At 48.2% G+C, this 27,779-nt stretch overlaps 3 protein-coding genes and 1 pseudogene across 5 annotated transcripts; 3 read left to right on the top strand and 1 right to left on the bottom strand.

Moving 5' to 3' along the window:
• Positions 1-1,996: 1,996 nt before the first annotated feature.
• On the top strand, positions 1,997-4,700 carry Sigmar1 (sigma receptor chaperone 1). Its single transcript, XM_090330147.1, has 4 exons — positions 1,997-2,254; positions 2,392-2,592; positions 2,719-2,811; positions 3,568-4,700. Exons 1-4 carry the CDS (start codon positions 2,104-2,106, stop codon positions 3,792-3,794), a joined length of 672 nt encoding a protein of 223 aa, XP_090186273.1. The 5' UTR covers positions 1,997-2,103; the 3' UTR covers positions 3,795-4,700.
• Positions 4,701-5,850: 1,150 nt separating this feature from the next.
• Positions 5,851-6,127, bottom strand: LOC150065565 (ubiquitin-fold modifier 1 pseudogene; annotated as a pseudogene).
• A 4,822-nt stretch (positions 6,128-10,949) lies between these two features.
• Arid3c (AT-rich interaction domain 3C) lies at positions 10,950-17,897 on the top strand. 3 transcript variants are annotated; one of them, XM_090329129.1, is made up of 7 exons: positions 10,950-11,261; positions 13,690-13,762; positions 15,451-15,634; positions 15,758-16,053; positions 16,591-16,755; positions 16,969-17,058; positions 17,495-17,897. In XM_090329129.1, the coding sequence occupies exons 1-7, from the start codon at positions 10,950-10,952 to the stop codon at positions 17,593-17,595; spliced, it is 1,221 nt and encodes a 406-aa protein (XP_090185255.1). In that variant the 3' UTR covers positions 17,596-17,897. The 3 variants fall into 3 exon arrangements, with proteins under 3 accessions (XP_090185255.1, XP_090185257.1, XP_090185256.1); XM_090329131.1 differs by lacking the exon at positions 16,591-16,755; XM_090329130.1 differs by lacking the exon at positions 16,969-17,058.
• A 656-nt stretch (positions 17,898-18,553) lies between these two features.
• On the top strand, positions 18,554-27,772 carry Dctn3 (dynactin subunit 3). The gene is made up of 7 exons (XM_090330146.1): positions 18,554-18,687; positions 20,104-20,188; positions 21,419-21,505; positions 25,390-25,473; positions 26,401-26,459; positions 27,234-27,293; positions 27,472-27,772. Exons 1-7 carry the CDS (start codon positions 18,592-18,594, stop codon positions 27,559-27,561), a joined length of 561 nt encoding a protein of 186 aa, XP_090186272.1. The 5' UTR covers positions 18,554-18,591; the 3' UTR covers positions 27,562-27,772.
• The last annotated feature ends 7 nt before the right edge of the window (positions 27,773-27,779 follow it).

Below are 27,779 nucleotides of genomic sequence, written 5' to 3'. Positions count from 1 at the left end.
AGGAATTGAACCTGGGTCTTTGTGTATGTTAGGCAAGTACTCTACCACTAGGCCAAACTCCTGTCCCTTTTTTCTGCTTTTGTTTCTCTCACTCTCCCTTTCCCTCCCCCCCCTCATACACACACACACACACACACACACACACACACATGCACGCACAGAGTACTGGGATTGAATTTAGCCTGATGTTTGCTAGGCAGGTGATTTATCATTTGAGCCAAATACCCAGCCCATATGTTGTTGTTGTTGTTTTTTCACCCCCTGGGGATCAAAGCTAGGACCTTTCACATGCTAGGTAAGCATTGTACCACTAAGCTATACCTTAATCTTGAGTTATTTTTGCCAGTCCTGGGGCTTGAACTTAGGTCATGGGCACTGTCCTTGGACACTTTTTGCTTGAGGCTAGCACCACTTGAGCCACAGCACCACTTCTAGCTTTTTATGAGTATGTGGTACCAAGAAATCGAACCCAGGGCTTTGTGCATGGTAGGCGAGCACTCTACCACTAGGCTATGCTCCAGGCCCTTGAGTTTATTTTTTTAACCCCCCCCCATTATGACTTTTTTTCTCTTTCATTTCTTGGCCTTTTTGCTCTCTTCTTCTGCTATTTATCCCTTAGCCATTGATGCTATCGAGAGCTAAGCCTTGGGAGTGCTGGAATTACTATGCAACCTCTCAGTTTGTAGATTTTTTTGGTCTTGCCAGTGCTGAGGTTTAAACTCAGAGCCTCCTGATCATTTGTTCATGAATGGTGCTCTACTGCTTGGCCTACATCTCCCAGCATGGTTTTTTGCTACTTAATTGGAGATGGAAATTCTGGGACTTTTCTTTCTGGTCTGGCTTGGAACCTCAATCCTCCAAGTTTCAGCCTCCTAAGTGCACTGGCACCCAACTAAAGCAGAATTTTATTTGTTTGGTTGCTGATACTAGAGCTTGCATTCAGGGGACTCATTCTTGCTCACCTTTCTTGATCATGGCTGGTGCTTTACCACTAGAACGACACGAACGGCCTTTAGATTGTAATTACTACCATTTCTAAGGAATCTGCAGTGAGATCTCTAAATGGGATGAGACCATGCTAGATTAGACTAGAGCCATATTTCTAGTGGTCATCATAGATCTTGGTCCACATAAGTGCTAAACTATGTTACCTGAATGACACATCCTGTCTCTAGACTGGATTTGATCTCCAGATCTGGACACTCAACTAACTGCCTATTAGATAAGAACAAGTGTGTTAGCCAAGTAAAGCAAAGGAGTGAGGAAAAGATGGAAGAGAATTCCAGGGGGACAAAAGCAAGCCTTGTCAATCCTATTTCCACAGTTCTCAAGCTCATTTCATTTCTTTTTTTTTTTTTTTTTTTCATCTCACGGACACAGCTCTTCTCTCTTTCTTGGACATTAGTTATGGTATCCCTCAACTCTCATTTTGCCCCTCCCCCCATGCTTTGTAACCCTGTGCATAACCCTGTGTAAACTACACCTTTGTACTTTAGAACAAAGAATGAATCACAGAACCCCTAAACATCCCCATGCTGTCTCTCCCCTGCAATGGGATCTCATTGGCTGGAATGCCCTTCTCCTGGCTTAAAGATATTGTTGGGGTGTCATTGCGTCTGGAAAGCTTTACCTAAGGCTTCCAGGTTCGGCCAGCTCTCCTCCTGATCCCGTGCTATCAAAGGAGGTCCTCTGAATAATCACGAGTCCCAGAGACTTTACAAGTCTCAGGCATCTCGACCCTTGTGGGTCTCCCTCGCAGCCTGCCCCACTCCGCAGTTGCAACACCTGAGAAACCCAGCCTGGCTGCAGACTCTTAAACGCCCGCAGTTGGAAGGCTTAGCCCCGCCCCCTCACCTCACGTGCGTGACGTCTCCCCGCCCCCTGTGCCCCCTACGAGCGAATGGTTCAACCCGTAGGGCGGTGCTACAGTGCCCGGACCTCTCTGATTGGACAGATCGAGCCATACCACAGTGTTTGCGGGGGAGAAAGTGGGGACCGCCGGGGGCGGGCACCGGGGCCGGAGGTACGCCGCTCGAGACCTAGACTCCCGCCTGCGGTGAGCGGAGTTCGGCTGTGCGGAGCGGTGCCAGGACAGCTGCCGGGATGCAGTGGGCAGTGGGTCGGCGGTGGGCGTGGGCCGCGCTGTTTCTGGCGGCCGCGGCGGTGTTGACCCAAGTCCTCTGGCTCTGTCTGGGCTCGCAGAACTTCGTCTTCCAGCCGGAGGAGATCGCGCAGTTGGCGCGGCAGTACGCCGGTGAGCGGATTGAGGGTGGGGAGCCGGGAGCGGGGCGAACTGGCCCTGCAGGCCCCGAGATGTGGTTTCCCAGGGTCGTGTCCCCCTGGAGCCACGCATGGGGTTGGTCCTGATTCCGTCGCTTCTGTTTCCGCCAGGGCTGGATCAAGAGCTGGCCTTCTCCCGACTGATCGTGGAGCTGCGGCGGCTGCACCCAGGCCACGTGCTGCCCGACGAGGAGCTGCAGTGGGTGTTTGTGAACGCGGGCGGCTGGATGGGCGCCATGTGCCTTCTGCACGCCTCGCTGTCCGAGTACGTGCTGCTCTTCGGCACCGCCCTGGGCTCCAGCGGCCACTCGGGTCAGTGCTGGCGGTGGGCCGTCCTGGGAGGCTGAGGGCTAGTGTGCCCTCTTTTCTGTGGTTCATCTGGGCTAGAAGTGGGGATGAAGATCCCCTGATAGTCGATGTCATCTGATTGTCACTCAGGGCGCTATTGGGCCGAGATTTCCGACACCATCATCTCCGGCACCTTCTACCAGTGGAGAGAGGGCACCACCAAAAGTGAGGTTTTCTATCCAGGTGAGTAAAGAGGCTGTGCCAGAGAGATGGGTCCCCTCATGCAGGGAGGCACCACAGTTGGGGAAATGAACCGGACATCGTAACTGGATGAGTCCCCACCCCATGGTTTCCTTCCTCCCCAGCTTCATAAGCCACAGGTAGTTGGTTGGGGAAGAACTAAGGAACTCTGTTGCTTTCCTCTGTTTAAAGGAAACAAAACAGAGCTTTCTGTCGAGCATGTCAGATTTTCATCTGCCGGGACGCTATTGTGCCCAGATAATATTCCAGCAGTTGTTGGGGAGACAGTTAATCCTAAATATGCTTATATCCAAAAGTTATGATCGATGGTGTCTCCCACCTTTATTTTAAATAATGAAACTATTTACATTTCTTAAAAATAAGAGCTTTGGGTAGGAAAGAAAGTGGAACTTTGGACTGAACAGTTAATTTTCCAAAAGCCTCACAAATCTTGTAATCATCCTTCCCAATTTAACAAGCCTACCCCTGTTGATTTCCACTTGACTTGTTTGAGACTTGAGAATGTAGATTTCCATACATTGGCTCATGGCCTGTTGAGAGTAGGCCTTCCTGGCCTCTTCCATGAGAGAATATGGGTCAGGTAAATGCCACAGAACATCAAGGAGTGGCCATCTGCATCTCTTACCCCTCTAGATGGTGGGCCACCCACCCAGACAGATAGACCATGGACCCGGGAAATGTAACAATGAAGGATAGGACAGAGTTGGGCTCCTCATGTGCGTCCTTCCTGTCCTTCAGGGGAGACAGTTGTTCACAGGCCTGGTGAGGCAACCGCCGTAGAATGGGCACCAAACACATGGATGGTGGAGTACGGCCGGGGTGTCATCCCATCTACCCTGGCATTTGCTCTAGCTGATACTGTCTTCAGCACCCAGGACTTCTTCACCCTCTTCTATACCCTTCGCTCCTATGCCCGGGGCCTCCGGCTTGAGCTCACCACCTACCTCTTTGGTCAGGATCCCTGACCAGTCCAGGCCTGAAGAGAGACCAGTGGATGAACAGGAGCAGTCAGGCCTGTTACACATCCACTTGCTGAAGCCTATGTGACCAGACAGGGACATATTCACACCATGCAGATTATTGAGTTCCTGATGTACAAGGAGGGACATACATGCTTAGACATCCAGATATAAAATTTGTTGAGATCAAATGGGACACACACACACACACACACACACATAGATAGACAGATAGATGTCAAGACTTACGTGTACTTCAGGATCATGCACTCATATCCATCCAGAGAAGGCACCCCAAATATACTAATGGGGCCAGTCATGAATATACATATCACAAGCTTGACTTAAACTCAGGCTGTTCAGAGCATCCAAGGCTCTAGAATCACGGATGGGGGTGGGTATTACATTCTGTCTCAAACTGACTCCTCAGTGCAGCAGTAATCCCTCGTGGAAGAGCTAGTGAGGGAGAAGAGGAACCCCCCACCCCCAGGCCTCTTCACCTATAGCTATGATACCCTTCCCCTTCATCCTCTCTCCTCACCATATGCCTTATCCCCATTCCACCCCTGCTATGCAAAGACCCCCCCCCCGTGGCTTGCCCTGCTCCCCACCCCAACAATGAAGTCACCTGGGAGATCAAGGGTATGTAGAGAATGCTAAAGCCAACATCCTCTATCCAACAGACCCTTGTTCCTCCCTTGGGAGTATAATGGGAAAATTGGCCTCATCCTAGGGCCCACCACCAAGAAGAGGATCTAGAGATGGGCCTGGATCTTAGGGACCATCCCTTAGCTTAGAGAAGGCTTTTTCTGTGTGTATACACATTCCCTATTACAGTTTCCAGACATTTTTGCCCCTCTGCATTTTCTGTTCATCTGTCTGTCTCTATTAATAAAGACTTGTCAAACTGTTGTATTTCTTTGTGTATGAGCAGCAGGAAAAGCCACTATCTCCGGGTGGAGCTCAGAAAGGCTTCTATTGCTGTGCTAGTTTATAAAAGACAGAATTTGGATGTGTTAGGGACTGTGTAATTCACTGTACCTAAAAATTGCCTCAGCGTTGGGCCCAGAGTGTGGCCTAGTGGTAGAGTGATTGCCTAGCATGCACAAAACCCTGGATTTGCTTCCTTAGTACCACATACACAGAAAAAGCCAGAAGTGGTAGTGTGGTTCAAGTGGTAGAACACTAACCTTGAGCAAAATTGCTCAAGGACAGTATGCAGGCCCTGATTTTAAGCCCCAGGACTAGAAAAAAAAATTGCCTAGGCGCCTCATTGAGTCTACAGATTACTGGACTGCATCTTTGCAATAAGGTATTCTGGGCTGAGACCTTCAGATTGGCATGTGTAAAACTCAACAGTTGTGGATGCTAGAGCATATTCATGGGATGGTTTTGAGTCTGCTCCTGGATGGCCACTTGGTGGCAGTGTGCTCCCACTTTTGGGCTGAAAGCTGCACCAGTTTCTTAAGTCAGCTTCTTTTTGATGCTCCCAGGGTATGAGATAGACCTCCCAAGCAGAGCAAGTGTTCTTCAGTCCACCATTTGCCTTTGGACCCAGCACTTTTGTGGGAGCTCCTCTGGTAGGAATCAGCAATTTTGGTGGTATGTAATACAGAGGAGCAAAACTAGGGTAAACCAAGAGAGAAACCTAAAGTGCCCTGGGTTCCAAGGGCCTGTTTTTTCTGGTGTTTTTTTTTTTTTTTTTTTTTTTTTGCCAGTCCTGGGCTTGAGCTCAGGCCTGAGCACTGTCCTTGGACTTTCTCAAGGCAAGAGCTCTACCACTTGAGCCACAACACCACTTCTGGCTTTTTTCTATGTATGTGGTACTGAGGAATCCAACATGCAGCTTTGTGCATGTTAGGCAAGCACTCTACCACTAGGCCAAACTCCCAGCCCAGGACCTGTTCTTGATGTCTTAATTTCTACAACTTAAGCACCAAGTGTACTTCATCTTGGTTCTGGTCTTACTCAGGAGTTTGGTAGAGCCATGACTACTACCTCCAAGGATTTGGTATATTAAAAATGGAAGACCGGGCCCAGTGGCTCACACCTGTGGTCCTAGCTACTCAGGAGGCTGAGATCTGAGGATTAATTGATTCCTAAGAATAATTCAAAATTCTGAACTGTGCTTTAGGAAAACATTTCCAGAAGTCTGTGTAGCATTTATTCCTATTCCATCATTGATAATAATTGCACTTATGACTTCAGGAACTTTAAATTCTTCTGCTGCAAACTTTAAGACTGCTATGAAAGGTGTCCTTTCAGGAACACTAAGTACTTTCTTTGTAAGGCAGCCAAGAATCCGACGTCAGAATAATTTTAGACAAAACCTTCGACATGGTGGAAGGGGCCTGGGATACACTCCCCGTGCCAGGTTCACCTGGCAGCCCACCTGTACTTGGTATTTTAATGGACACAAATAAAAGGCTACATGTATAACTTCACTTGAAAACATCAGTGGGCCAGATATGGTGGTGCACACTCATCTCAGGAAGAAGACTCAGGAACAGAAGCCAGCCCTAGGCAAAAATGTGAGGCACACCCCTACCCCCCAGAAGAAAGCAAACAGAGCTGGGACTGTGTTCAGTACCTGCCTAGCAAGCATGAGGTCCTGAGTTCAAACCCCATATCTAAGTGTGGGATTCTGGGTGGCTTAAGTCCAGGCATACTGGGCATCTTGACCCTGCTCCCATTTCTGCCCAGTTGGCCATGTTAGCCACTGACGGGCCTCTATTGGTGAAGATTTCCAAAATCCTGCTTATTTCCTTAGATTTCTCCTCTGGTAACTCAACTCTGCCTCTATGTGCAGACCACATACCTGTCAGAGATGCCAGCAAACACCTTATCATTTCTCCCTCTCACAAAGGACTAAGGTCCCAGGGCCTTCCCCATCTCTGTTGCTAAGCGCAATGGTCGTTTCATAGTTCTCAAGTTGTTTTATTGGTATACACAGTACTGCTCTCTCCCTCCAATTCCCGCTCAGTGGCTCCCTCCCTTAACACCCAGCATCCCTCCTCTAGTGGCTTTCAGATACTTGCACAATTGTGTGTGTATGCTTGCAAGTGCTCTAACCACTTAACTATACCTACAGCCCCTTCCCTCCAGTTTTTGTTTTGTTGCTTGTCTTTTTTGTTCATTGAGGGGCTTGAACTAAGGGCCTAGGTGCTGTCCCTGAACTCCTTTTGCTCAAGGCTAGCACTCTATCACTTTGAACCACAGCTCCATTTCTGGTTTTTGAGTGGTTAATTAGAGATAAGAGTCTCTAGGGGACTTTTCTGCCTGGGCTGGCTGTGATTTTCACATCTCAACCTCCTGAGTAGCTAGGGATACAGAAAGGAGCCTCTCTCCAATTTTTGTTGTTTTTTTTTTTTTGGTTTTTTTTTTTTTTTTGGCTCATGGGGCTTGAACTCTGGCCAGGACTCTGTCTCTGAGCTCTTCAGCTCAAGGCTACTACCATATCCTTGAGCTACAGCCCCACTTTCTGTTGTCTAGTGATGAATTGGAGATAAGAGCCCCTGGGCTTTGTATTGTTGGGGCTAGCTTCTTTGATCCATAGCCTCTTGAGTAGCTAGGATTACAGTCATGAGCCCTCCCTCCAGTTTTTGATAGCTACAACCTAATTTCCTTCCCCTTGGGTGTTGGCTAGATTTGGTTATATATGTTAACAATAACATTGCAGAAGTGCTAGTGTGTTATAAAATGTATTCCTCCCTCTATAGTCTCTCTTGAAGAAACCAATAGCCTTATTGGGAAGATATGCAAATAAGTCTGTATAGAGGCCCAAGGGTAAGAAACAAGCCTCCTGACAACCAAGTGAGTGTGCCATCTTTGAAGTGTTTCCTTCAGCCTGAGCCAACATTGTTAGTACAACCTCATAAGAAATAATGAGTTAGAATCACCCGGCTTAAGCCACTCTTGAATCCCTGGCCCACAGAAATGTGAGAAAATAAGTATTTTAAACTTCTAAGTCTTTTTTTTGGGGGGGGGGTGTAATTTGCTACACAGCAATAGATAACCAATAAAGCCTCTTTCTATTTCCCCCAATCCAATCACATTTTTTTCCTCCATGGTGTGAATCACCATTTGATACACTATAGATTTACCCCCTATAATTATGCCACAGCAAAGACTTTGTTATATTTATGCCTCTGTCCAATAGTACCTATTGTAAAGTAAGTACTGAACAGATACATGTTGGATGACTCAAGCATTCATTTCCAGAGGTTGAGGTCAGTTTTTATCTTTGTGAAGTATAGGACCAGACTGTGAGTATGGGAGGCAGCCCTTCTCACAGATGAAGAGAGAGTTAGCCAGGTCCTAGATAGGCTTATTCTTTTCCCTCAGTCCTTCCCAGTAGAAGTCCCCAGGCCCCAAAGATGAATTTACTTTGCTTGTTTCTCTATCTCTCTCTCTTTCCCTCTCTCCTTTCTTCCCTCCTTCCCTCCCTCCCTCTCTCTCTCCCCTCCCCCTCTCTTTTCTTCTCCCTCCCCCCTCTCTCCTACCCCCCTCAATGTGTGTGTGTGTGTGTGTGTGTGTGTGCCCTGTCCTGCGGTTTGAAATCAGGACCTGAGTGCTGTCCTAGAGCTTTTGTTCTCTTTGTTCTCAAGGCTAGTGCTCTACCACTTGAACTTTTGCCATCTATCCTGGAGGAATTTTATTATCTGTCTTGGAACCTCCTCTAGGCAGCCAGTGGGGGACTGAGAGAGAAGAAGCCTGAACTAGAATTCTGCAGATTTCTACCCTTTGCCCTTTAGTCATTTGGGACACACTCCAGGGCAAGATTGGCACCTCTTGGCACCTCACTGTTTCTTCCCTTTGTGATCCCAGAATGTGGGGAGAAGATGAAAGAGGCAGAGGCTTGGCTTTACCAAAGAAGATTACATCCTCCATGAGCCATGGGGTATGGCATCAGAAATGAAAGTGAATGGAATTGCTGGGTGGGATAGGGGATTCTGACTGGCTTCATGATATCTTAGGCTAGCCAAAAGTAACAGTGGGGCTGAGACTCAACATGGCCAAGGATAAGGAAAAAAGAGCTTAACACTTCAGTGGAAGCTGGGCCATAGAGTAGGATAGAGGCTGGAGGTAGGGAGTCCAGGAAATCTGTTGAGAAAAGGTGGTGTTTTGGGCTGATTGGTAGAGGGTCACGGAACAAGGTTAAGTTCAAATTCTTACCCTCTGTAAGAATGGGCATCATGGGACATATGCACCTTACTGGGTGTGAGATCTGAAGATGGTTCTTGATGCGCAAAGGCTTGTCATAATTTTATACCCATGCCAGATGTCACTGCTCCAAAATGCCTGCTGTTCACTCACATTAAAGTGGTCCTTATGCAGCCAATTTCCCTTAGGCAAAGAAAATTGTGAGTGTATGAAGGGACCCAAGAAGAATACAGTCCCAGTTTCTCAGAGAAGAAATGTGGCTGTTACTCAGGACTCCCCAAGAGAGTGAGCATCTGGGATGGGTGACTATTCGGATAGGGGAGTTTAAGAACATGAGTGATAAGTAACTGAGGTTCATTGCACTCTTCCTTCTTCTCCTGTGCCAGAATATCATGTCAAAAGAGATTTTGAAAAAAAAAGATAAATCCCTGTGTGTGTGTGTGTGTGTGTGTGTGTGTGTGTGATGGATGTACCACGGGGTGTACTTCAGGTACGCTGTTGGCTCAGAGATGTAGATGTCTGGATGTGTGGGTGCCCAGATGTGGGCCCACCACTATGTGCAAGCTACAGCACACCCGAAGTTCAATACTGCAAGTGGCCAGGGCAGAGGGTAAGCTTGTGTTTTAATCAGATAGATGCTCCACACACACCCCAACATCCTGCAGAGTCATCCCCCAGATCTCAACCTGCCTGGGTCTTTGGTAGTCTAGAACTCTAGTGACAGCGACCGAAGGCAGCTGTGTGCCTGAACTTGGGACAAGGCGCACTGGCGTTGAATGCAGTTATTTGTGTGGGTATTGGTGGGGAGAGGAGGACAGGACTTGTGAGCCGGGCACCACCGGGGCCCAGAATCCAGCCACGGCGGGGTACTCTTCTTCCTTGCCCAATTCCCCATAGCTCTCCAGCGCCCCCTCCCCCGAGCTGGCTGTCAGGAAGGTGGAAGACACCTGTTGGGAGGCTGAGGGGCTGAGCCCCAGGGGCCTCTCCTCTTCCCCCTGCGCTCCCGCCCGCCCTGCCCAGCGGGTCCCGCCCCCCGCGACCGCAGCCAGCGGAGCAGCGGCGAGTGAGCGAGCGCGAGACAGCCAGAAGAGCCCCGGGCTGCGGGAGCGCACGGCTGCGGGAGCGCACGGCGGGGACCCTGAGCTGGGAACCGAGCCGAGGCTGGGGCCGCCCGGGAGGCGGGCGGAGCAGAGGGGCCGCGGTGGAGACGCCAGGGCCAGCGGGCCGCGCCAGGCAGGTGAGTGCGGCTGCTGGGCTCTGGGCACCCAAGAGTGGAGGCGCCTCCAGACCGTCCAGTCCCTTCGTTGTCCCAGGCTCTGCTCGTCGTCCTCTGTTCCTGTACTTCGATTTCTTCCCTCCGCCTCTCTGTCCTATCTGTCTGTTTTCCCCTGCCCTTCTATCTTCCGCCTCACCCTTTCTCTTTCCCCTCTCTTTTCTCTCTCTCTCCCGCGGGTCTTTCCGTCGCTCTCAACACGTCTATTAGACTCTTTCCACCTTCTGTCTCTGTGCCTCTCTCTGCACTGCTGCCACTTAGGTCTTTTATCTCTTGCTTTTCTCTCTTACCCTCCCTGTCCCTCTATCCAAAATTCTCTATCTCTCTAATTTTTCCCCATCAACTCCACCCTTATTTATCCGTCTTCTTCCCACCTCTCTCCACCTTGGTTGCTCTTCATTCAATCTCTATTTCTATATTTATATCTTCCTTATTGTCTCTTTGTATTATCTGTCTGTCTGTCCATCCAGCCAGCCATATCATCTTCCTCTCCTGCACACCCCCCATCCATGTCTGTCCACATCTCTGGGAAAGCTTTCTGTCCTTTTCTTATGTACAGAGTGCTACATATGTCTGGATCCACAGTCATCTCCCCTTGTGTTGAGAATGTGTGGGGGCAGTAAAGCTCAGAACCCATAATTCTCTCCTCACAGGCGGCCCTTTCCTCTGGGCCCCGTCTGGTACCAGGGCCCCCCACAGTAGGGGGACTACGCCTAGAAGCTGTCATGGAGGCCCTGCAGAGGCAGCAGGCAGCTCGACTGGCCCAAGGGATGGGGTCGTTTGCCCCTCCTCAGCTACAGCTGCCACAGCCTCCCCTACCTGGTCCTCGGACCATGCAGGCTCCTGAGGGGGCCTTGAGGGAGGTTGATGCTGAGGAGGAGGAAGATGCTGAAGAGGGTGAGGAAGGGGATGAAGCCAGAGCCGAAGAGGAGGCAGCTGAGGAGAGTCATCCAGGGGTCCATGGCCCAAGCTCACCTTCCAGCCAGCCCTCTGGACCCCATCCCCATGAGTGGACCTATGAGGAACAATTTAAGCAGGTAGGACCCCCTCACCGTCAGGCCTTCCTCTCCTCTCACCCCTCTGGAAAAGGCAGAGCCAGGTGATCAGTAGTCCACCCATCCCTACCGCTGTCTCCAGGATGGAAACACACACACACACACACACACACACACACACACACACACACACACGCTGAGAGAGAGAGAGAGAGAGAGAGAGAGAGAGAGAGAGAGAGAGAGAGAGAGAGAGGGAGGGAGGGATGGGGAGACAGAGAGACAGAGACAGAGATAAGAAATAGAGATGAGGCAGGTGAGACAGACACTGTGATATGTGGAAAGGTATGAGATGTCCAGAAACATAAAGACTAACAAAATAGAGACATTAGTGAGTCTGACCCCTCAGGTCATAAGATGTAGAGACCTTGAAGGATGGGGAGTCTGGGGTCTGTGGATTTCAGGACTACCCACTTACCTTCTTGTACATCAAATCACAAGGACCAATGAGGTTGTAAAAACCTCTGTCCTTGGAAGCAGATTAGAAATTGCCACTCCCTTTGCAGGCTGCTAAACCCCTTGTCACACTACTCTACCATCCAACATTGTCTCCATGTTCTAAGTTCCCTAAGTGTCGGTTTTTAGCCTGTGTTGGCCACTACAGCTGCAGTGTACCTGACAAGCCCCTGTACAATTAGGAATGGCAAAACCTTACTCATGTGGCCTTAATATAAAGATCCTTCTTCCAGTGGAACACAGCTGGGTATTTTTCTAAGGAAACTAGCCCAGGCTGTCATTAGGAAGGTGTTACTTAGTTCTGTTACTCCATGTGTGCTATTCTGGTGTATTATTCATTGGGGTATTAGTCTTAGATATTTTCCAGAAGTATTAATAAGACTAGAGAGGTACTCAGGGTCTTGTGTCTGGAGATAACAGTTCTAGTGACTGTTTCCCTTGGGGGTAATTCTGGAAGAATATATTATTTGTAGGTATCCAATTAAGACTTAGGAGTTTGTATTGTGAGTGTGTGGCTCTAATCTAGGTCTCTGGGGTTTGCTTTTCATGGTGGTTCTTCTTTCTTTGAATGAAAGAGAATGGTTCCTGTAGTGTTACTAAGGGGCTATTTTTCCGATTGGATGCCTCCATTACTCTGGGGATTTTTCATCTTAGAACTGAAAGGTGCTACTAGAAGTGGGACTCCAGATGAATGAGAAGTGGTAGGATAAGGGTATTCCTTGGGTCATAAATAGCACTTCTGCAGTAGGAAAGGTGCCTGTCTGAAGAAGGGGATCTCACTAGAAGGTGTCATTCAGGCACTCCTCACCACCTTTCCTACTCTCTCTCTCTCTTTTTTTTTTTTTTTTTTTTTTTGCCAGCCTGGGCTTGAGCTCAGGGCCTGAGCACTGTCCTTGGGCTTTTTCAAAGCTAGAGTTCTACCGCTTGAGCTACAGCACCACTTCTATGTATGTGGTACCGAGGAATCGAACCTGGGTCTTTGTGCATGCTAGGCAAGCACTCTACCACTAGGCTAAACTTCCAGGCCCCTTCCTACTCCTTAGCTCTGACACACATGTATGAATGAAGCCCTTGAATAGATGAATGAAAATTTATTTAAGGGCCTCACATACACACAATATTGTACACACTGTATTATAGAGCAAAATCCCAGCCTTGTTTCTGTTCTAGGCTTTAGGGTAGGGAAAAATCTTCACCTTGGCAAGCAGACTGAGCAGTCATAGCTCTGTCCTGCTTCCTAATCTTCCCATATTTGTCAGATGCAAATTTGAACTGCTCAGGGTATTACTAGCCAGGCTTCAGGCTTAGTCTCGAAGCATATTACAAAAAGGTGCCCCTAGCATGGTGCCAGTGGCCCATGCCTGTAATTCTTACTACTCAAGAGTCTGAGATCTGGAGGATCTTGATTTGAGACCAATTCAGACAAAAAAGTTTACTAGACTCCATCTCCAAAATAATCAGTATGAAACAGGGCTGGATTCTTGGATTAGATGATAGAGCAGCCTAGCAAATGTGAGGTTCTGAGTTCAAATTCCAGTATTGGGTGTGTGGGGAGGACTACCAGGGAGCAGTACTGGGCTCACATCTGTAATCCTAGATACTCAGGTTTGGGCTTGAAGCCAGCCTGGATGGAAAAGTCTGCAAGACTCCATCTCCAAGATATTAATCAGAAAAATGTCAGACTGAAGGTGTAGCTAAAGTGGTAGAGAGCCAACTGTGAGCAGGGAAACTGAGTGGAAGTGTGAGGCTCTGAGTTCAACCCTAATACCCAAATAAAAAAAGCACCACTATCTACTTCTAGAGTAGTAGGGGAGGGCAGGCCTGATGTTGGGGATTTCACATCCAGACTCTACTCACCCCTTCAGCTAGAACCTCCTTCTTATTCAAGGTAAAATCTGAATTGGAGTTTCGGGGTTGGGGGAGTCAGTAGAACTAAGTGACCCTGCTCCTTCCTCAGCTGTATGAGCTTGATGCAGATCCCAAGAGGAAGGAATTTCTGGATGACCTGTTTACCTTCATGCAGAAGAGAGGTGAGTGAAGTAATGGAGGGAGGAGCCTCGAACTGGAAGATTATTACAGGGTGTCATCCCCAGGTGTGGTCCTCCTGACAGTGCTGAAGTTGGCAGCACCTGTCCTTTGGGCCTTCAATAGCATCTTTAACCTCTGACCCTGCCCCCCTTCTCCACCCCAGGATTAATTAGTGGCCAGCCCACTGGCAGGTTAATGAGTGTGGGATCAATTGGGAGGGTGGGAGGGGGCCCTGGTAGGGAGCTGTCTTGGGGTAAAGGAATCCCAGGGCTGGAAGGCTGGGAATGCCTTGGTTGTCTATGGTGGGCTTTTTATCCATCCTTGTCTTTCCTTAATTCCCCCTTACTTTAAACCAGGGGATGCCCCATATGCCCTGTAGCAGAAAGGACTGTGATTAGATTGAAGGGGGTGGAATGGGCTATAAGCTACATTAGGTGGGCAGTGGAGAAGGAATTTCTTTCCAGGTAGCTCAGTGTTGGAAGCATACAAGAAGGGTCCAGGAGGGGATTGGGGTAGAAGGCAGTCCATCACTTCCGCTTCTCCCCAGATTCATGGGACTGAACACTGACTCATTATCTCTCTCTACAAAGCTAATTAACTCACTCAGAGAGCAGCCTGATAAGCTGCTAATTAACTGGCTGCACTGCCCCCTCCCCTTAATGCAGCTGCTGGCCCAACACCAGGTCCTTCCAGACCCCACCCCAGGTCCTGTATCTCTTGCTAGTCCCTTGCTTCCCAAGGACCCTTGGTGGGGCCCCAGTTCTGCTTTCTCCTCTGGGAGTTCTGGTCATTCCTGTCTCGGTTTCCCCTCCCTGCCCCTTCTTCAGAGCCTCCTCTCCACTGAGAACGGTCAGGCGTTCTGAGAGGATCCCAACACTGCCCACACCCCCCTAGCTCTGCTTCCCTTCCTCCCTCCGCTCCGTTGTGGAAGAGGGGGGGGCTCCCACGGGGCCGATAATTTCCCCCCATTAATCAGGCCGCAGCTAATTGTTCGGGTCCAAAGGCGGCGGTGGAAGGGGACGGGATCGGTAAAGAATTAACTGGGGCCCATCGCTCAGCTCAGACAGGCCCCTTTGTCAGGACTGGATGGCGGGGGTGGTGCAGGCTGTGGAGTTGGCTGGTCCAGGCAGGAGCCGATTCTTTGCCCGCCATCCCCTGGCTTTAAGCAGTTACTGTGAGTTTTCAGAGAAGTCCAGCTCTTGGGCACTATTCAGAAATCCTGCCTATCGTCAACCTCAGGTTAGCAAACTAAAGCTTTCAGTCTAAAGTCAGATGCCACTCACGTTTTGACATGTTTCGAAAATACCATTGGAAGAGGAACAGCAGTTCCACATTGGAAAATTCGGTTTCCAGAGCCTGTAACTGAAGTTTGATTGGAGCACAGGCAGACCCATTTCCTTAAGTGTTTTCTGAGGTTGCTCTCGGGTTGCAGTTGCAGAGTTGGGTGACTGTGACAGATACCACTTAAGCCACGAAGCCCAAATACTTATCATCGGACTGCATGCAGGACAAGTTTGCTGAGCCCTGCTGTTAGGCCCCTGTCCTTCATGCGACAATAGAGGCATGGGGCTCCGTCATCCTTCCATCCCTTCTCAGGAACCTTCCCCCCCCACCCCCGTACCCCAAGCCAAGCCCCGGGCATCCCCCAGGGATGACCAAAGACATTAACTCTTTACCTATTCCACACCAGGGACGCCAGTGAACCGCGTACCCATCATGGCAAAGCAGGTGCTGGACCTGTACGCCTTGTTTCGCCTAGTGACGGCCAAGGGCGGCCTAGTGGAAGTCATCAACCGAAAAGTGTGGCGAGAGGTCACTCGCGGCCTCAGTTTACCCACCACCATCACCTCGGCAGCGTTTACCTTACGCACCCAGTGAGGCCAGGGGTCGTGGGCGGGGTCGAGGGGGCTGAGTGTGGGGGAAAGGCATGACGAGATGGGTGGATGTGGGAGACTTGATCGTCTGGGTCCAGTCTATCTCTCCACGTCTTTCCCTAGGTATATGAAGTACCTGTACCCATACGAGTGCGAGACACGGGCGCTCAGCTCCCCGGGTGAGCTCCAAGCCGCCATAGACAGCAATCGTCGAGAAGGACGTCGCCAGGCTTACGCGGCAGTCCCGCTGTTCAGTGTACCGGGGCCGGGCCCTCGGGGCGTTCAGGGTCCAGCCCTAGGTCCAACCCCAGGTTCTGGCCCCGCCCCGCCTGCAGCCCCGCAGGCGCCTGGCCCCGCCCAGAGTTCCGCCTCTGGTTTGCCAGCGCACGCCTGTGCCCAGCTAAGCCCTATTAAGAAAGGTGCGAGGGGGAAGGGGCAGAACTGGAGACGGAGGGAGGGGGCGGGGGTTGGTCTGGGAGTGCTATACAAGCGCTGAGGTACAAGAAACAATGTAGGAACTGTAAGGTTCAACTACCTTTTGTGACAAGGAGGAAGCGACAAGATCAAATGTGATCCTGAGGATTGCGGCTCAGTAAAGCTTTGAGAGTGCTAGCTTACTGCAGTGCTGGAGCTGAAGCTCAGGAACAAGTCCTAAATCCATAGCAGGGCCATTCCACTTTTTTTCACATAGTGCTCCCATTTGCATGTGACTTGAATTATTTACCAAAAACAAAGAGCTCTCTCTCCCCCCAATTCTCTTAGAGTACTCTACATTATATGAATTGGTGTGTTGGCTCTACACACCTCAGCCTCTAGGCTGAGGCTCTGGGTGGGAAGAGAGATTGAACTTGGTGTGTAAAGTTTGAGTGACCTCTGCTGGTCTCAGACTTTGGGGAGAATCAAATACAAAGACAAGTTAGGTTGGGCCAAAGGAACTGAATGATGTCTTCTTTCAGAGGAAAGTGGAATTCCAACCCCTCGTCTGGCTTTGGGGCCTGCACGAGAGAAGTTGGCACCAGAGGAGCCTCCAGAGAAGAGGGCTGTGCTGATGGGCCCCGTGAACCCACCTCGACTTGGTGCTCCTCCCAGTTTCCTGCCCCGTGGCAAAATTCCTGTGAGGGGTGAGGAGGGGCTTTGAACTCGTATCCTGAGAGGATAGTCCCATCACATAGTGGAGGTAGAACAGATAGATCCTTCAGTAAACAACTATGTAAGTAGTTGTAAGCATAGGACTAAAGTGGAGCTGGGTTTATCTATAGGAATGGAGGTGGAGGGGACTTCGAAGTTGAAGTCTCATTCCCCAAAAAGTGACTCCTCTACTCTGTCTTGGACAGAAGAGCGCCTGGATGGACCCCTCAATCTGGCAGGCAGTGGCATCAGCAGTATCAACATGGCACTAGAAATCAATGGGGTGGTCTACACTGGTATGCATACTGTAGGCTTTATGCATTGGCATGGAGTTGGGACTTAGACTGGCATGAGTATTTTATACTTTCCCTACTAGCATGAGGTTTAGGGATAAGTGAACTTGCATGGACAACTTGGGTTTCAGAGATTATTTCATTGGCATGGATTAAAGGAGATGTGTATGGCATGGGATCCTAGGCAAAGGTTTCTGTAGCATGGTTACTATAGGAGTCTGCCTTGTAATGAGCCAAAATTTCTTGTTGTTGGAGGGTATTGACCTTGTCAAAGGAGTTTCTCAATGAACTCAAGGGCTTGCCCATATTGATTTGTGGCAAGGTTATATATGTGATGCTCTAACAGTAAGGACACTTTTGTTTACTTCTTTCATCCCTTCCTATGCTATGTTTGCCTTTTACTATTTCTTAACTTTTTTATTTATTCATTTTTGGCCAGGTGTCCTCTTTGCCCGCCGCCAGCCTGTACCAGCTTCCCAGGGCCCAGCCAACTCTGCACCCCCATCCTCTACAGGGCCTCCTTCTAGCACCATGCCCTAAGAATTCCTACTAGAATTAAGAGTCCCAGTTCCATTTCTGAAGGCGAGGAGGCTCCCTTCCACCTTGGTTCTTTCAGGATGCCTATTCTGGAATTCAGCTCTGGGAGATGACAGCACCCTACCTCCATGCTAAAGGAATTTCTTTTGATGTTTCATCTACCTCATTGTAAAAAGAGGGTACCTCCACTCCAGCCAGGCCTAGCAGTATCTACCAAAGAATCCCTCCAGTACACCCTATCATGTATCTTCTCATGTGCCTCCTGTGTCAATATCATCTCTGGCACCCTACCTAATGTGAGTCAACCCAACCCTGCTTCTCTTCAGGAGCCAGGTGGTTGTATTGAAGCACTGTAGAGGAGACATCCCTCAGGTAGCATTTGGAAAATAAAGCTATTCTCCCTCCTTCTCCAGTGTGTCCTCTTATTTGAGTCTGGGAAGTTGGGAGGACCGATTTGGTACAGGGCTGCCTTAGGCCAGGATCTCTCTCGGGAAAAGGCCGAATAGAGACGTCCTAGGAGAATAGCTGCGTAAGAATAAAATATATTCTCTTGGACCAGGCTTGGTTTCAAATCCAGATTCTGTCTTAAAAGTGCCAGACGGCCTTAGGCGGGTCACTCACTCACTCTTTAGAACCTTAAGTCTCTAACAGATCTCTCAACAGGAATGGACATAGTAGCGGATATATTCATTATTTATACGTGCAATTTTAGAGAATGGGGTAGAAAAACTCCCCAGTACCTTAGCAGTAGAAGAAAGAAAGGCAAAATTCTTGACCACTAGAGTAGAGAGAGCCCTGATAGGGAGCGTTATCTACGATACAAGACCGCTCTTAATACCTTTCGTATTAAGAGCCCAAAGTCTTCCGGTATTGAAGGCTAGACGTGACGTCACTTCCGTCACAGACGGCCAGGGGCGCTCTTGGATTGGTTAGTCTTCCTATTTGGGAAGGAAGTCCCGCCTCTAGGTGCTCGGTGACTTGGTCCGGGTGGCAGTAGTGATGGCGGCCTTGACTGACGTGCAGCGGCTACAGGCTCGAGTGGAGGAGCTGGAGCGCTGGGTGTACGGACCGCACGGGACTCGAGGCTCGCGGAAGGTGAGCGCTGTGGTCCCGTGTCCTGTCTCGGGCAGGGAGGCCATTAGCCCTGCCTTTGGGATGGATGCCACTGCTCCATTTCCGACAGCCACAGCCCAGTTTGAAGAAACAAACGTCCAGACTTGCCGGCCAGATGGGACCTTCGGGATCCACTCCTACGGGGCGAGGGGCGGGTCTGCAGACGGTTAGGGCTGTTTGAGATGGACTCAGTGACAACTGTGACTAAGACCCCGCCGCCCCTGCCGTCTCAGGCTAGTTGGGGAGACCTGGCACACCCGAGAAGCGGACTGAAGAAGAGTTTCAGTAAGCGCTGACGCTCACGATGGAAGTGCCATCTCGGAGCCCTGTGTAAATTAATTGCTAAGTGAATTGTGGAGGGAGAGGTCAGTGGGACCCTAAAGGAGGCTAAGTGGATGGGAGGAGCCACTAAGAGGTGGATAAGAAGGCTCAAGGAGTGAGAGGTGAAGTCTGAGGAGGCCCAGACTAGGAGGGTCAGAGATTGAATGCTAGATGCTCATATGTAGAAATGAGCTAATTTATTTTGGTGTTGATACTGCGGCTTGAACTCAGGGGATGCATGTTGCTCCTTTGCTCCCATGGATACCTTTCTTGCAACATAACCTGTGAAAATACAATTTATGTTCCTTTGTCTACTGATCTTTTCTATTTGGCTAACAGACATCTCAAGCTCAATTTATATACTCTTAACTGTCCCTCTCCCGTAATTCAATTTTCTTCTGTATTCCCAAATGCAGGGACTGAAACATCATTGGGATCCTAGAGTTTCCTAGACTTTTCCATCTCCCACTCTAGAGTTCATGTGGAGGGGATGGGGCTAGAGGTAGGCCAGCCATTCTGGCAGCTGATGCAGTCATCTAGTCATGAGTTAATAAAGGCCTTGACACTTGAATTTCTATGTCCAAACTCAGGGTTTAAGAATTGGAGAATATATAGTAGGTTCCAGTACTATATAATGTATTCTATATTAGTTCATTACCTTCATAACTGGACTTGAGACTCCCCAAGGAGAACATGATTCTCACATCAAGGATTCCCTGAAGATGTGACTACATCTTTAATCAAAAGAAGGAGATCCTTTTTTTTTTTTTTTTTGCCAGTCCTGGACTTGAGCTCAGGGCATGAACCCTGTCCTTGGACTTTCTCAAGGCTAGAGCTCTACCACTTGAGCCTCAGCACAACTTCCGGCTTTTTTCTATGTATGTGGTACCGAGGAATTGAACCCGTGTCTTCGTGCATGCTAGGCAAGCACTCTACCACTAGGCCAAACTCCCAGCCCCCCAGGAGATCCTTCTATATTACTGAGACTCAGAAATTTGAGAGACTAGAGAAATGAGGGCTCTTCCAAGCCTTGGACTAGGAGTTATAGCTTGAAATTAATCTCTGCTTTCCTTACAGGTGGCTGATGGTCTGGTCAAGGTGCAGGTGGCTTTGGGGAACATTGCCAGTAAGAGGGAGAGGGTGAAGATTCTGTATAAAAAGAGTGAGTACTTTCACGGGGTGCCTGCTTGACTTACTTCCCATGCCTATGCTTCCTGGAGACCAGATTGTGACCAGTCAGGAGATCACTGGAATAGTCCCTTGAGGATATAAAGACTATGAAGACATTTCTCTGCTGAATTGGGGTTTGCTTTTCTACTTTGTGGATAAATCACAAGTCCACGTGAGTGTTTTGTTATTAGATGAGAGTTCTTCCTCGAAGGTTCAGCTTTTCTTATTGGCGGGGGAGGAAGTTTTCTCTAGGAAAGATTAAGAGGCAGGAAAAAAATTAGCCATTGAAAACCTTGGTTCAGCCAAGCCTTTTAAATTATGTCACTTATTTCATAACTAGAAGCTAGGTAGCCCTAGGTTGTCTTGGTGGCATTGTGGAGGAAAGGGGCTTTCTACCCTTGGTGAGAATAGGTCAGTGAGCATGCTGGGGGCTCCAATATGTGGCAGGGATAGTGCTTTCAACTCCAAAACATGAATTTAACTAGCAAGTACAGAGACTGGAGAAACTAGAAAGTGGGATAGGTTCTATTTCCTAGCCTTATGAGTTCTATTTTCCATCTTTTTGATCTTTTCTTCTTCTTCTTTGTTTTCCCTAGCCTTGGTGCTTGAACTCAGGGCCTGGGTGCTGCCTCCTTGACTTTTTCACTCATACTTGTGCTTTATCATTTACGTCACATCTTCACTTTGAGTTTTTGGTATTTAACTGAAGATCAGATTCTCAAACTTCCCTGCCTAGGCTGGCTTCAAATTTCAGTTCTTGGGCCGGGAGTTTGGCCTAGTGGTTAAAGTGCTTTCCTAGCATGCATGAAGACCCGGGTTCGATGCCTCGGTACCACATACATAGAAAAAAGCCGGAAGTGGTGCTGAGGCTCAAGTGGTAGAGTGCTAGCCTTGAGAAAGTCCAAGGACAGTGCTCAGACCCTGAGCTCAAGCCCAGGACTGGCAAAAAAAAAAAAAAAAAAAAAAAAAATTCAGTTCTTAGCTCTCAGCCTGCTGAGTAGCTAGAATTACAAGTATGAACACTTTTTTTCAGTACTAGGGATTGAACTTGCTAGGAAAGAACTCCACTACTTGAGCTAAATACCCTTAATCCTCTAATAGTTATAAGCTAGATATGTATATGTGCTTTATGGACTAAATCTAGTGCCTTGCATATGCTGGATAAGTTCTCTACCACTGAGCTATATCCACAGCCTTCATTTTCATTGTTCTGTTTTTCTAGTTGAAGACCTAATCAAATACTTGGATCCTGAATACATTGATCGAATTGCTATACCTGATGCTTCTAAGTTGCAGTTCATCTTAGCAGGTAACTCTGAACTCCATGTGCACATACAGCTGAGGATCTGGGTTGTGGGGGAGTGAGCACAGAAATGGCCTCTCTCCCCCATCTTGTTATATATACAGCCCTGAAAACGACTTTCTGGAATTCTGGCCTGATTCTAGGCTGAAGCCCACAGAGTTCCCATGAGTCTCTAGTTAGCACTGAATGTAGTATAACTCTGGTTTAGCAGTCCATCATTGGTCCAGCCATAGTGGGAGCTACTCTAGAGTAGAAGGATTCTTGGGATTCTTGTTTAAAATCTTTCTTACTCTGCTCACTAGACAGAAATCTAAGAAAGAGTTAAGGTAGAGGGGCTGGAAGTGTGGCCTAGTGGTAGAGTATTTGCCTAGCATGTGTGAAGCTCTGGGTTCAATTCCTCGGTGTCATATACACAGAAAAAGTCATAGGTGGTGCTGTGGCTCAAGTGATAGAGCACTAGCCTTGAGGAAAGCCCAAGGACAGTGCCCAGGCCCTGAGTTCAAGCCCCAGGACTGGCAAAACAACAACAACAATAAAAACAAAAAACTAAGAGTTGAGGTGGAGAACATTGTCATTTGGGAGAAGGGAGAGTTTTTGCATGAGTATGAACATTTTTCTTTCACGTGAGAAATATCTGAGGTTTTAGAGTTATGCAGGATTACTCCACAGCTAGGAAGCAACAGTTGCTCAGGTTTTTTATTATATCATCTTAGCACACACCTCTTGTCTCAGTTATTCAAGAGACTGAGGCAGGATGATTGTAAATTGGAGGACAGATTGGGACAACATAGTGAGACTTTGTCTCTTAAAAAGAAACCACTTGGTAGCTTAGTGGTAGAGTGCTTGCCTAGCATGCACGAAGCCCTGGGTTCTATTCCTTGGTACCATAGAAAATTTTGGAAATGGTGCTATGGCTCAAGTGGTAGAGCACTAGCCTTGAAAAAGCTCAAGGACAGTGCCCATTCCCTGAGTTCAAGCCCCAGGACTGACAAAAATAAAAAGTTAAAAAAAAGGAAACTAGGGGGCCCGGGAGTTTGGCCTAGCGGTTAAAGTGCTTGCCTAGCATGCACAAAGACCCGGGTTCGATTCCTCGGTATCCCACATACACAACCAAGCCGGAAGTGGCAGAGACGAGACACAACCAAGCCGGAAGTGGCAGAGACGAGACTGCAACAAGCGACAGAGAGCGAAAGCAAGCAAGCAAGCAAGCGAGCGGGGTCGGAGCGAGCGGGGCCAGAAAGAGAAGGGGGCCAAAAAAAAAAAAAAAAGGAAACTATTTATCTATATGTAATTGGATTATCCCTGAAATCCTAGCTATTCAGGAGGCTAAGATCTGAGAACTGCTTTCCAAAGCCAGCCCAGGCAAGAAAGTCCATAAGACTCTTTTATCTCCAATTAGACAACAAAAAAGTTGGAAGTAAATCTGTGTTTCAGTGGTAGAGTGCTAGCTTTGAGCAGTAATTTAGTTCAGAGACAGCACCCAGGCCCTGAGTTCAAACCTTAAGATCAATATGCAGACACACAGACATACACATGAGGAAAACATTTAATGCTCATCTGATCTAGGCTTTCTTCTGGGAACACTATACAGAATCCTTGAAAGTCCAAAGAAACTCCTTGCCCTGTTGAGCAAAATCAGACCTGAAAGAGACAGAGTTCTTACTTTTAGCATTTAAGATTGTAACCTAACTTGAAGATCAGTCTCCTAGAAGACTGATAAATGAATGAAATGTAACACTGAGGGCTGGGGTGGGGGACAGGCAACTTCTGCTGAGAGGAACTATGAGAAGTCCTAAAAGATCCCTGATCAATTGCCATGGCTCACATGCCAAATTCAGGAGATCTTTCCCATACTGACGAGTCCAGTCTCTCCATCCCTTCCTATGCACTGTCTCAGAGTATATTTATCCCTGTGCTTATGAAGTTATATAGTCTAATCATCTTAATTTTAGTTTTTCCCTTCCTGCATGTGATCTAGTTTCACCATCACAAAACATTTCCACCATGTAACTTGCCTACTTTTGAACCTCAGTCTCTCTCTGTGTATGTCTCTCTCTTTTTCTGTGTTTGTGTGTGTGTGTGTGTGTGTGTGTGTCTGTCTGTCTGTCTGTCTGTCTGTCTGTGTGTCTTTGTCTCTCTGTCTCTCCTCGCCAGTACTAGTACTAGGGCTTGGGCCTGAGCACTGTCCTTGAGCTTTTTTGCTCAAGGATAGTGCTCTACCACTTCAGCCACACTTCCACTTCTGACATATTGGTAGTTAATTGTAGATAATGGCCTCACAAGTCAGGGCGTAGTAGCTCACGCCTGTAATCCTAGCTACTCAGGAAGCTGAGATCTGAGGATTCTGATTCAAAGCCAGCCCTGGCACTACAAAGCCTGAGAGACTCTTATCTCCTATTAATCACCAGAAAATGGGAAGTGGGGGGAAGTGGGGCTGTGGCTCCAGGGGTAGGGTGGTAGTCTTGAGCTGAAGAGCTCAGGGACAACATCCAGGCAGTAGCCTTGAGTTGAAGGGAGCAAGTACAGTGCCCAGGACCAGGACCAAAAAAAAAAAAATGTCTCACAGACTTTCCTGCCCGGTCTGGATTTCAACCATAATCCTTGGATTTCAGTTTTCTGAATTGTTAGGATTATAGGCATGCACTACCAGTGCCTGGCAATGTTTCTTTTCTTAACTAGGATAAATTGCTAATTATTTACGCTACCGTTAAAAGTCTTCTAGTCTATCAAGCCTGTCGTTTTTCCTGTTGTGGTCTTCCTGCTCCAGTTCAGCTATTTGAATTTTTATTTTTTATTTTTGCCAGTCCTGGGGCTTGAACTTAGGGCCTGAGCACTGTCTTTGGGTTTTCTCAAGGCTAGAGCTCTACCACTTGAACCACAGCGCCATTTCTGGTTTTTCTTTTCTTTTCTTTTCTTTCTTTCTTTCTTTTCTTTTCTTTTCTTTTCTTTTCTTTTTTTTTTTTTGATGGGTCCATGGGGCTTGAACTCAGCCCAGGCTGTCCCTGAGCTCTTCAGCTCAAGGCTACTGCCCTACCCTTGAGCTAAGCCCCACTTCCTGTTTTCTAGGGGTTAATTGGAGATGAGTCTCAGGTCCTTTTGTGCCCAGGCTGGCTTTGAACCTTGATCCTCAGATCTCAGCCTCCTAAGTAGCTAGGATTACTGGTGTGAGCCACTGCTTCCGACTCACTTTTGGCTTTTCTATGTAGGTGGTACTGAGGAATAGAACCCGAGGGTTTGTGCATGCTAGGCCAAGCACTCTACCATTAGGCCAAACTCCTGGCCCCATAATTGTCTTTTTAAATTATCTTTAAGTAGTTGTATGAAAGAGTTGCCATTCAATGATAGTCCTCATCCTTAAATGACTTTCCCACAATAGACAATTCCCACTAGATTTTAGTGCATTGAAACCTGCCGAGCTTAAGAAGTCCTGCCTAGGTCCTACTCTCCCATTGTTCTCTCAGCTCTCCTATTATCTGTGCCTTAGGGCCACCAAACAAAACCTTCCTAGTATAGTCTTCCTCATGTCTCCTCTAGTAGACCTTCCCTGAGGTCTTTGGTTGGGGACCCAAGATCAAAGTACTCTCTTTATAGCCTAAGAGCACTTGCTGAGTTAGTGACAGGAGGCTGGAAGAGGCTTTGGAGTTAAAAGTCAGAGAAAGGTGGGTTTTGGAGTTATTCAAGAGGCTCTTTGGGCTCAAAATGGGTTCAACAGAAGCATTCAGAGGGTAGAATGGAAATGTACATCTAAAAGGATAGAAAGTAGACAGGGCTGCTGCCCAAAGCTACAGGCCCAGCCATCTCCCCTGCTAGAAGAAATGCTTGACTGCTTGCATGGAAGTAGCAAATGATCAGGCTTGTTTCAGTGCCATTGTTTTGTTTTTATGCTTTAGAGGAGCAGTTCATCCTTTCCCAGGTTGCACTTCTGGAGCAGGTGGATGCCCTTGTGCCCATGCTGGACAGTGCTCCCATCAAAGGTACCCTCCGGGGCTGCAGCTCCATTTATGTGCTTGGGGAGATGGGTAGATGGGTGTTGACTTCCCTGGGCTTGGGCAGAGTCTGCTCATCATCCTTATCCCTACCTTAGGGATATTTGTCTCCTAACTGGGATTAAAATTCCCATGGTAGACAGCCTGGATTCAAGACCTCAGGTAATTCCCATTTTAGGACCCTAGATCTTTAAGCAGTTTCCTTCTGCTTTCTACCCCACTGCTCAGTAGCCCCTCTCCCCTAATTTAGGGTGCTTTAGAGTCCAGATTTTACTGACTGAGCCCCTGCCAGGTATATGAATTCTTCCTGCTGCACTGCTGAGAGAATCCCTGGGCCTGAGCTTTGACAAGTAGGCAGTGGCTTTAATTGAATCCAGATATCCATCTTGTCTGCCTCTGGAGGTATTTTTCCTATCTCTCTCTGGCCCTGACCAGCTACATACTGAGGATCTATAGGTCCAGCGTGGTGGCCAAGGTGCTCCCAGTGTTAGATTCTAGGTGGCGAGTTTCCGGACCTGGCATTTACCCCCATTCTACCCACAGGTTCTCTACTCCCTAGACCAGGCAGACTTCACCTCTGCTTGGTTGAGAGCAGAGGTGGTTTGTCCCATGAAAGACAAAGCTCTCTTTATCTAGCCCTACTTATGACATTTGTATGGTGGAAGGGGCAACAATGGGGACTCCAAAGTTGTCCTCTTGGTACTTGTTCTTATCCTCCCCTATGATTCCTGGACTAGGACTAGGGTGGGCAGAGAGCCCCACCACCACCACCTCCAGCTACAACGGTCGATGAAGCCTGGCGTTTGTTTAGCTTCTTCACTCAATACTCTAATCCTGCCAAAGACCTAATAGACTATTGAACAGTCCCAGGGGAGGGCACAAGCATCATCAGGCAGTGTGTGTTGTGTTTTACAGCCGTTCCTGAGCATGCTGCCCGCCTGCAGCGCCTGGCCCAGATCCACATCCAGCAGCAGGTATGGGAAGGGAGAGGACTAGAAGGTCACAGTGGTAAGCCATCTCATTCCCACTTCTGCCACTTGAGGGAGCAGCCTCAGGCCCTTCCATTGTCCACTCAGAGGAACACTGACGTTTTATACTTTATGTTCCATGTACCCTAGAGAGGGGAAGGAACTGGTCTACAGCTATATACAGGCTTCTTGCCTCCAAGAATAGTGCTTTTCAGACACCAGAAGGCTGAAGTTGGGAGGTAACTAGTAATTTTTTTTTTGGTGCCAATCCTGGGACTTGAACTTAGGGCCTGAGCACTGTCCTTGGGTTTTTCTCAAGGCTAGAGATCTACCACTTGGGCCACAATACCACTTCTGGGTTTTTCTATTATGTGGTACCTAGGAATCGAACCTGGGTCTTTGTGCATGCTAGGCAAGCGCTCTTACCACTAGGCCAAACTCCCAGCCCCCTAGTAATTTCTAAGAGTGGTATGTCCTTCACTATAGGTGGAAGAATTTTGTTTTCTTCCTATTCCAGGGCTGTCGTTTCAAGTCAAAGGTTACAGACAGAACAGAGGAGATCTATACTAGAGAGAATATTTACTTCATATGTGCATACTTCCTATTTCACCATTCTTTAAACTGCTTTGAGAGTCTAAAAGTTCCACTTTAGCAATTAATTTGCTCCTTTTGTTCTAGATTTAGGCATCATCTTTCCTAGGCTTTGTGGGGAATAAATCAGGAAGTTTAGGAGGTGGGGGAGATGCCCAACTCCTTTCTCGGTTATACTCTGACCTATAGGATCGGTGTGTGGAGATTACTGAGGAGTCCAAGGCTCTCCTGGAGGAATACAACAAGACTGTATCCTTTGTTCTCAGCTAGTCTCTCAGCCAGTCCCCTCTTGGGTTCTCTCCCCAAGCCTACCTCAAGCTGTCTCACATTCAATTCTGACCAGCCTGTCTGTACTCTATTTCCCAGTCCTTGTCCTACTGGGGCACATACAAAATCTCTTCCTGTTCTCACCTTAACCTGTGACCAGATAATGCTTCTCTCCAAGCAATTTGTACAGTGGGATGAACTACTTTGTCAGTTAGAGGCTGCAAAGCAAGTGAAACCAGTGGAAGAATGACAGCTCCTCTCCATCCCAGGGCAGCCACATTGCAAGACCCGGTGCCTACCTGTCTTTTATAACAGGACAGAGGCAGCTTTGTATTTATTGGTTCAAGGACCAACTATCTACTCAAATGAGGTTCTGAGATCAGAGATTGCGTTGTTGGAAGTTGTGCTTTGCACCCCATCAGTATATTTATTCCAGTGACAATAAACTGTAGGTATCACCAGAGAAAT

Source organism: Megascapheus bottae, chromosome 3 (assembly GCF_031878675.1).
Source record: "Megascapheus bottae isolate mThoBot1 chromosome 3, mThoBot2.hap1, whole genome shotgun sequence".
Lineage (NCBI taxonomy): Eukaryota > Metazoa > Chordata > Mammalia > Rodentia > Geomyidae > Megascapheus > Megascapheus bottae.
Note: the sequence above shows the minus strand (reverse complement) of the source record. Positions and strands in the feature narration are given on the sequence as shown.

Coding starts and splice junctions, on each gene's coding strand:
- Sigmar1 (XM_090330147.1), top strand. CDS start 2,104: ATGCAGTGGGCAGTGGGTCGGCGGTGGGCGTGGGCCGCGCTGTTTCTG. Junction 2,255..2,391: donor GTTGGCGCGGCAGTACGCCG/GTGAGCGGATTG, acceptor TGTTTCCGCCAG/GGCTGGATCAAGAGCTGGCC. Junction 2,593..2,718: donor GGGCTCCAGCGGCCACTCGG/GTCAGTGCTGGC, acceptor ATTGTCACTCAG/GGCGCTATTGGGCCGAGATT.
- Arid3c (XM_090329129.1), top strand. CDS start 10,950: ATGGAGGCCCTGCAGAGGCAGCAGGCAGCTCGACTGGCCCAAGGGATG. Junction 11,262..13,689: donor ATGAGGAACAATTTAAGCAG/GTAGGACCCCCT, acceptor CTCCTTCCTCAG/CTGTATGAGCTTGATGCAGA. Junction 17,059..17,494: donor CAATGGGGTGGTCTACACTG/GTATGCATACTG, acceptor ATTTTTGGCCAG/GTGTCCTCTTTGCCCGCCGC.
- Dctn3 (XM_090330146.1), top strand. CDS start 18,592: ATGGCGGCCTTGACTGACGTGCAGCGGCTACAGGCTCGAGTGGAGGAG. Junction 18,688..20,103: donor GGACTCGAGGCTCGCGGAAG/GTGAGCGCTGTG, acceptor CTTTCCTTACAG/GTGGCTGATGGTCTGGTCAA. Junction 25,474..26,400: donor GGACAGTGCTCCCATCAAAG/GTACCCTCCGGG, acceptor TGTGTTTTACAG/CCGTTCCTGAGCATGCTGCC.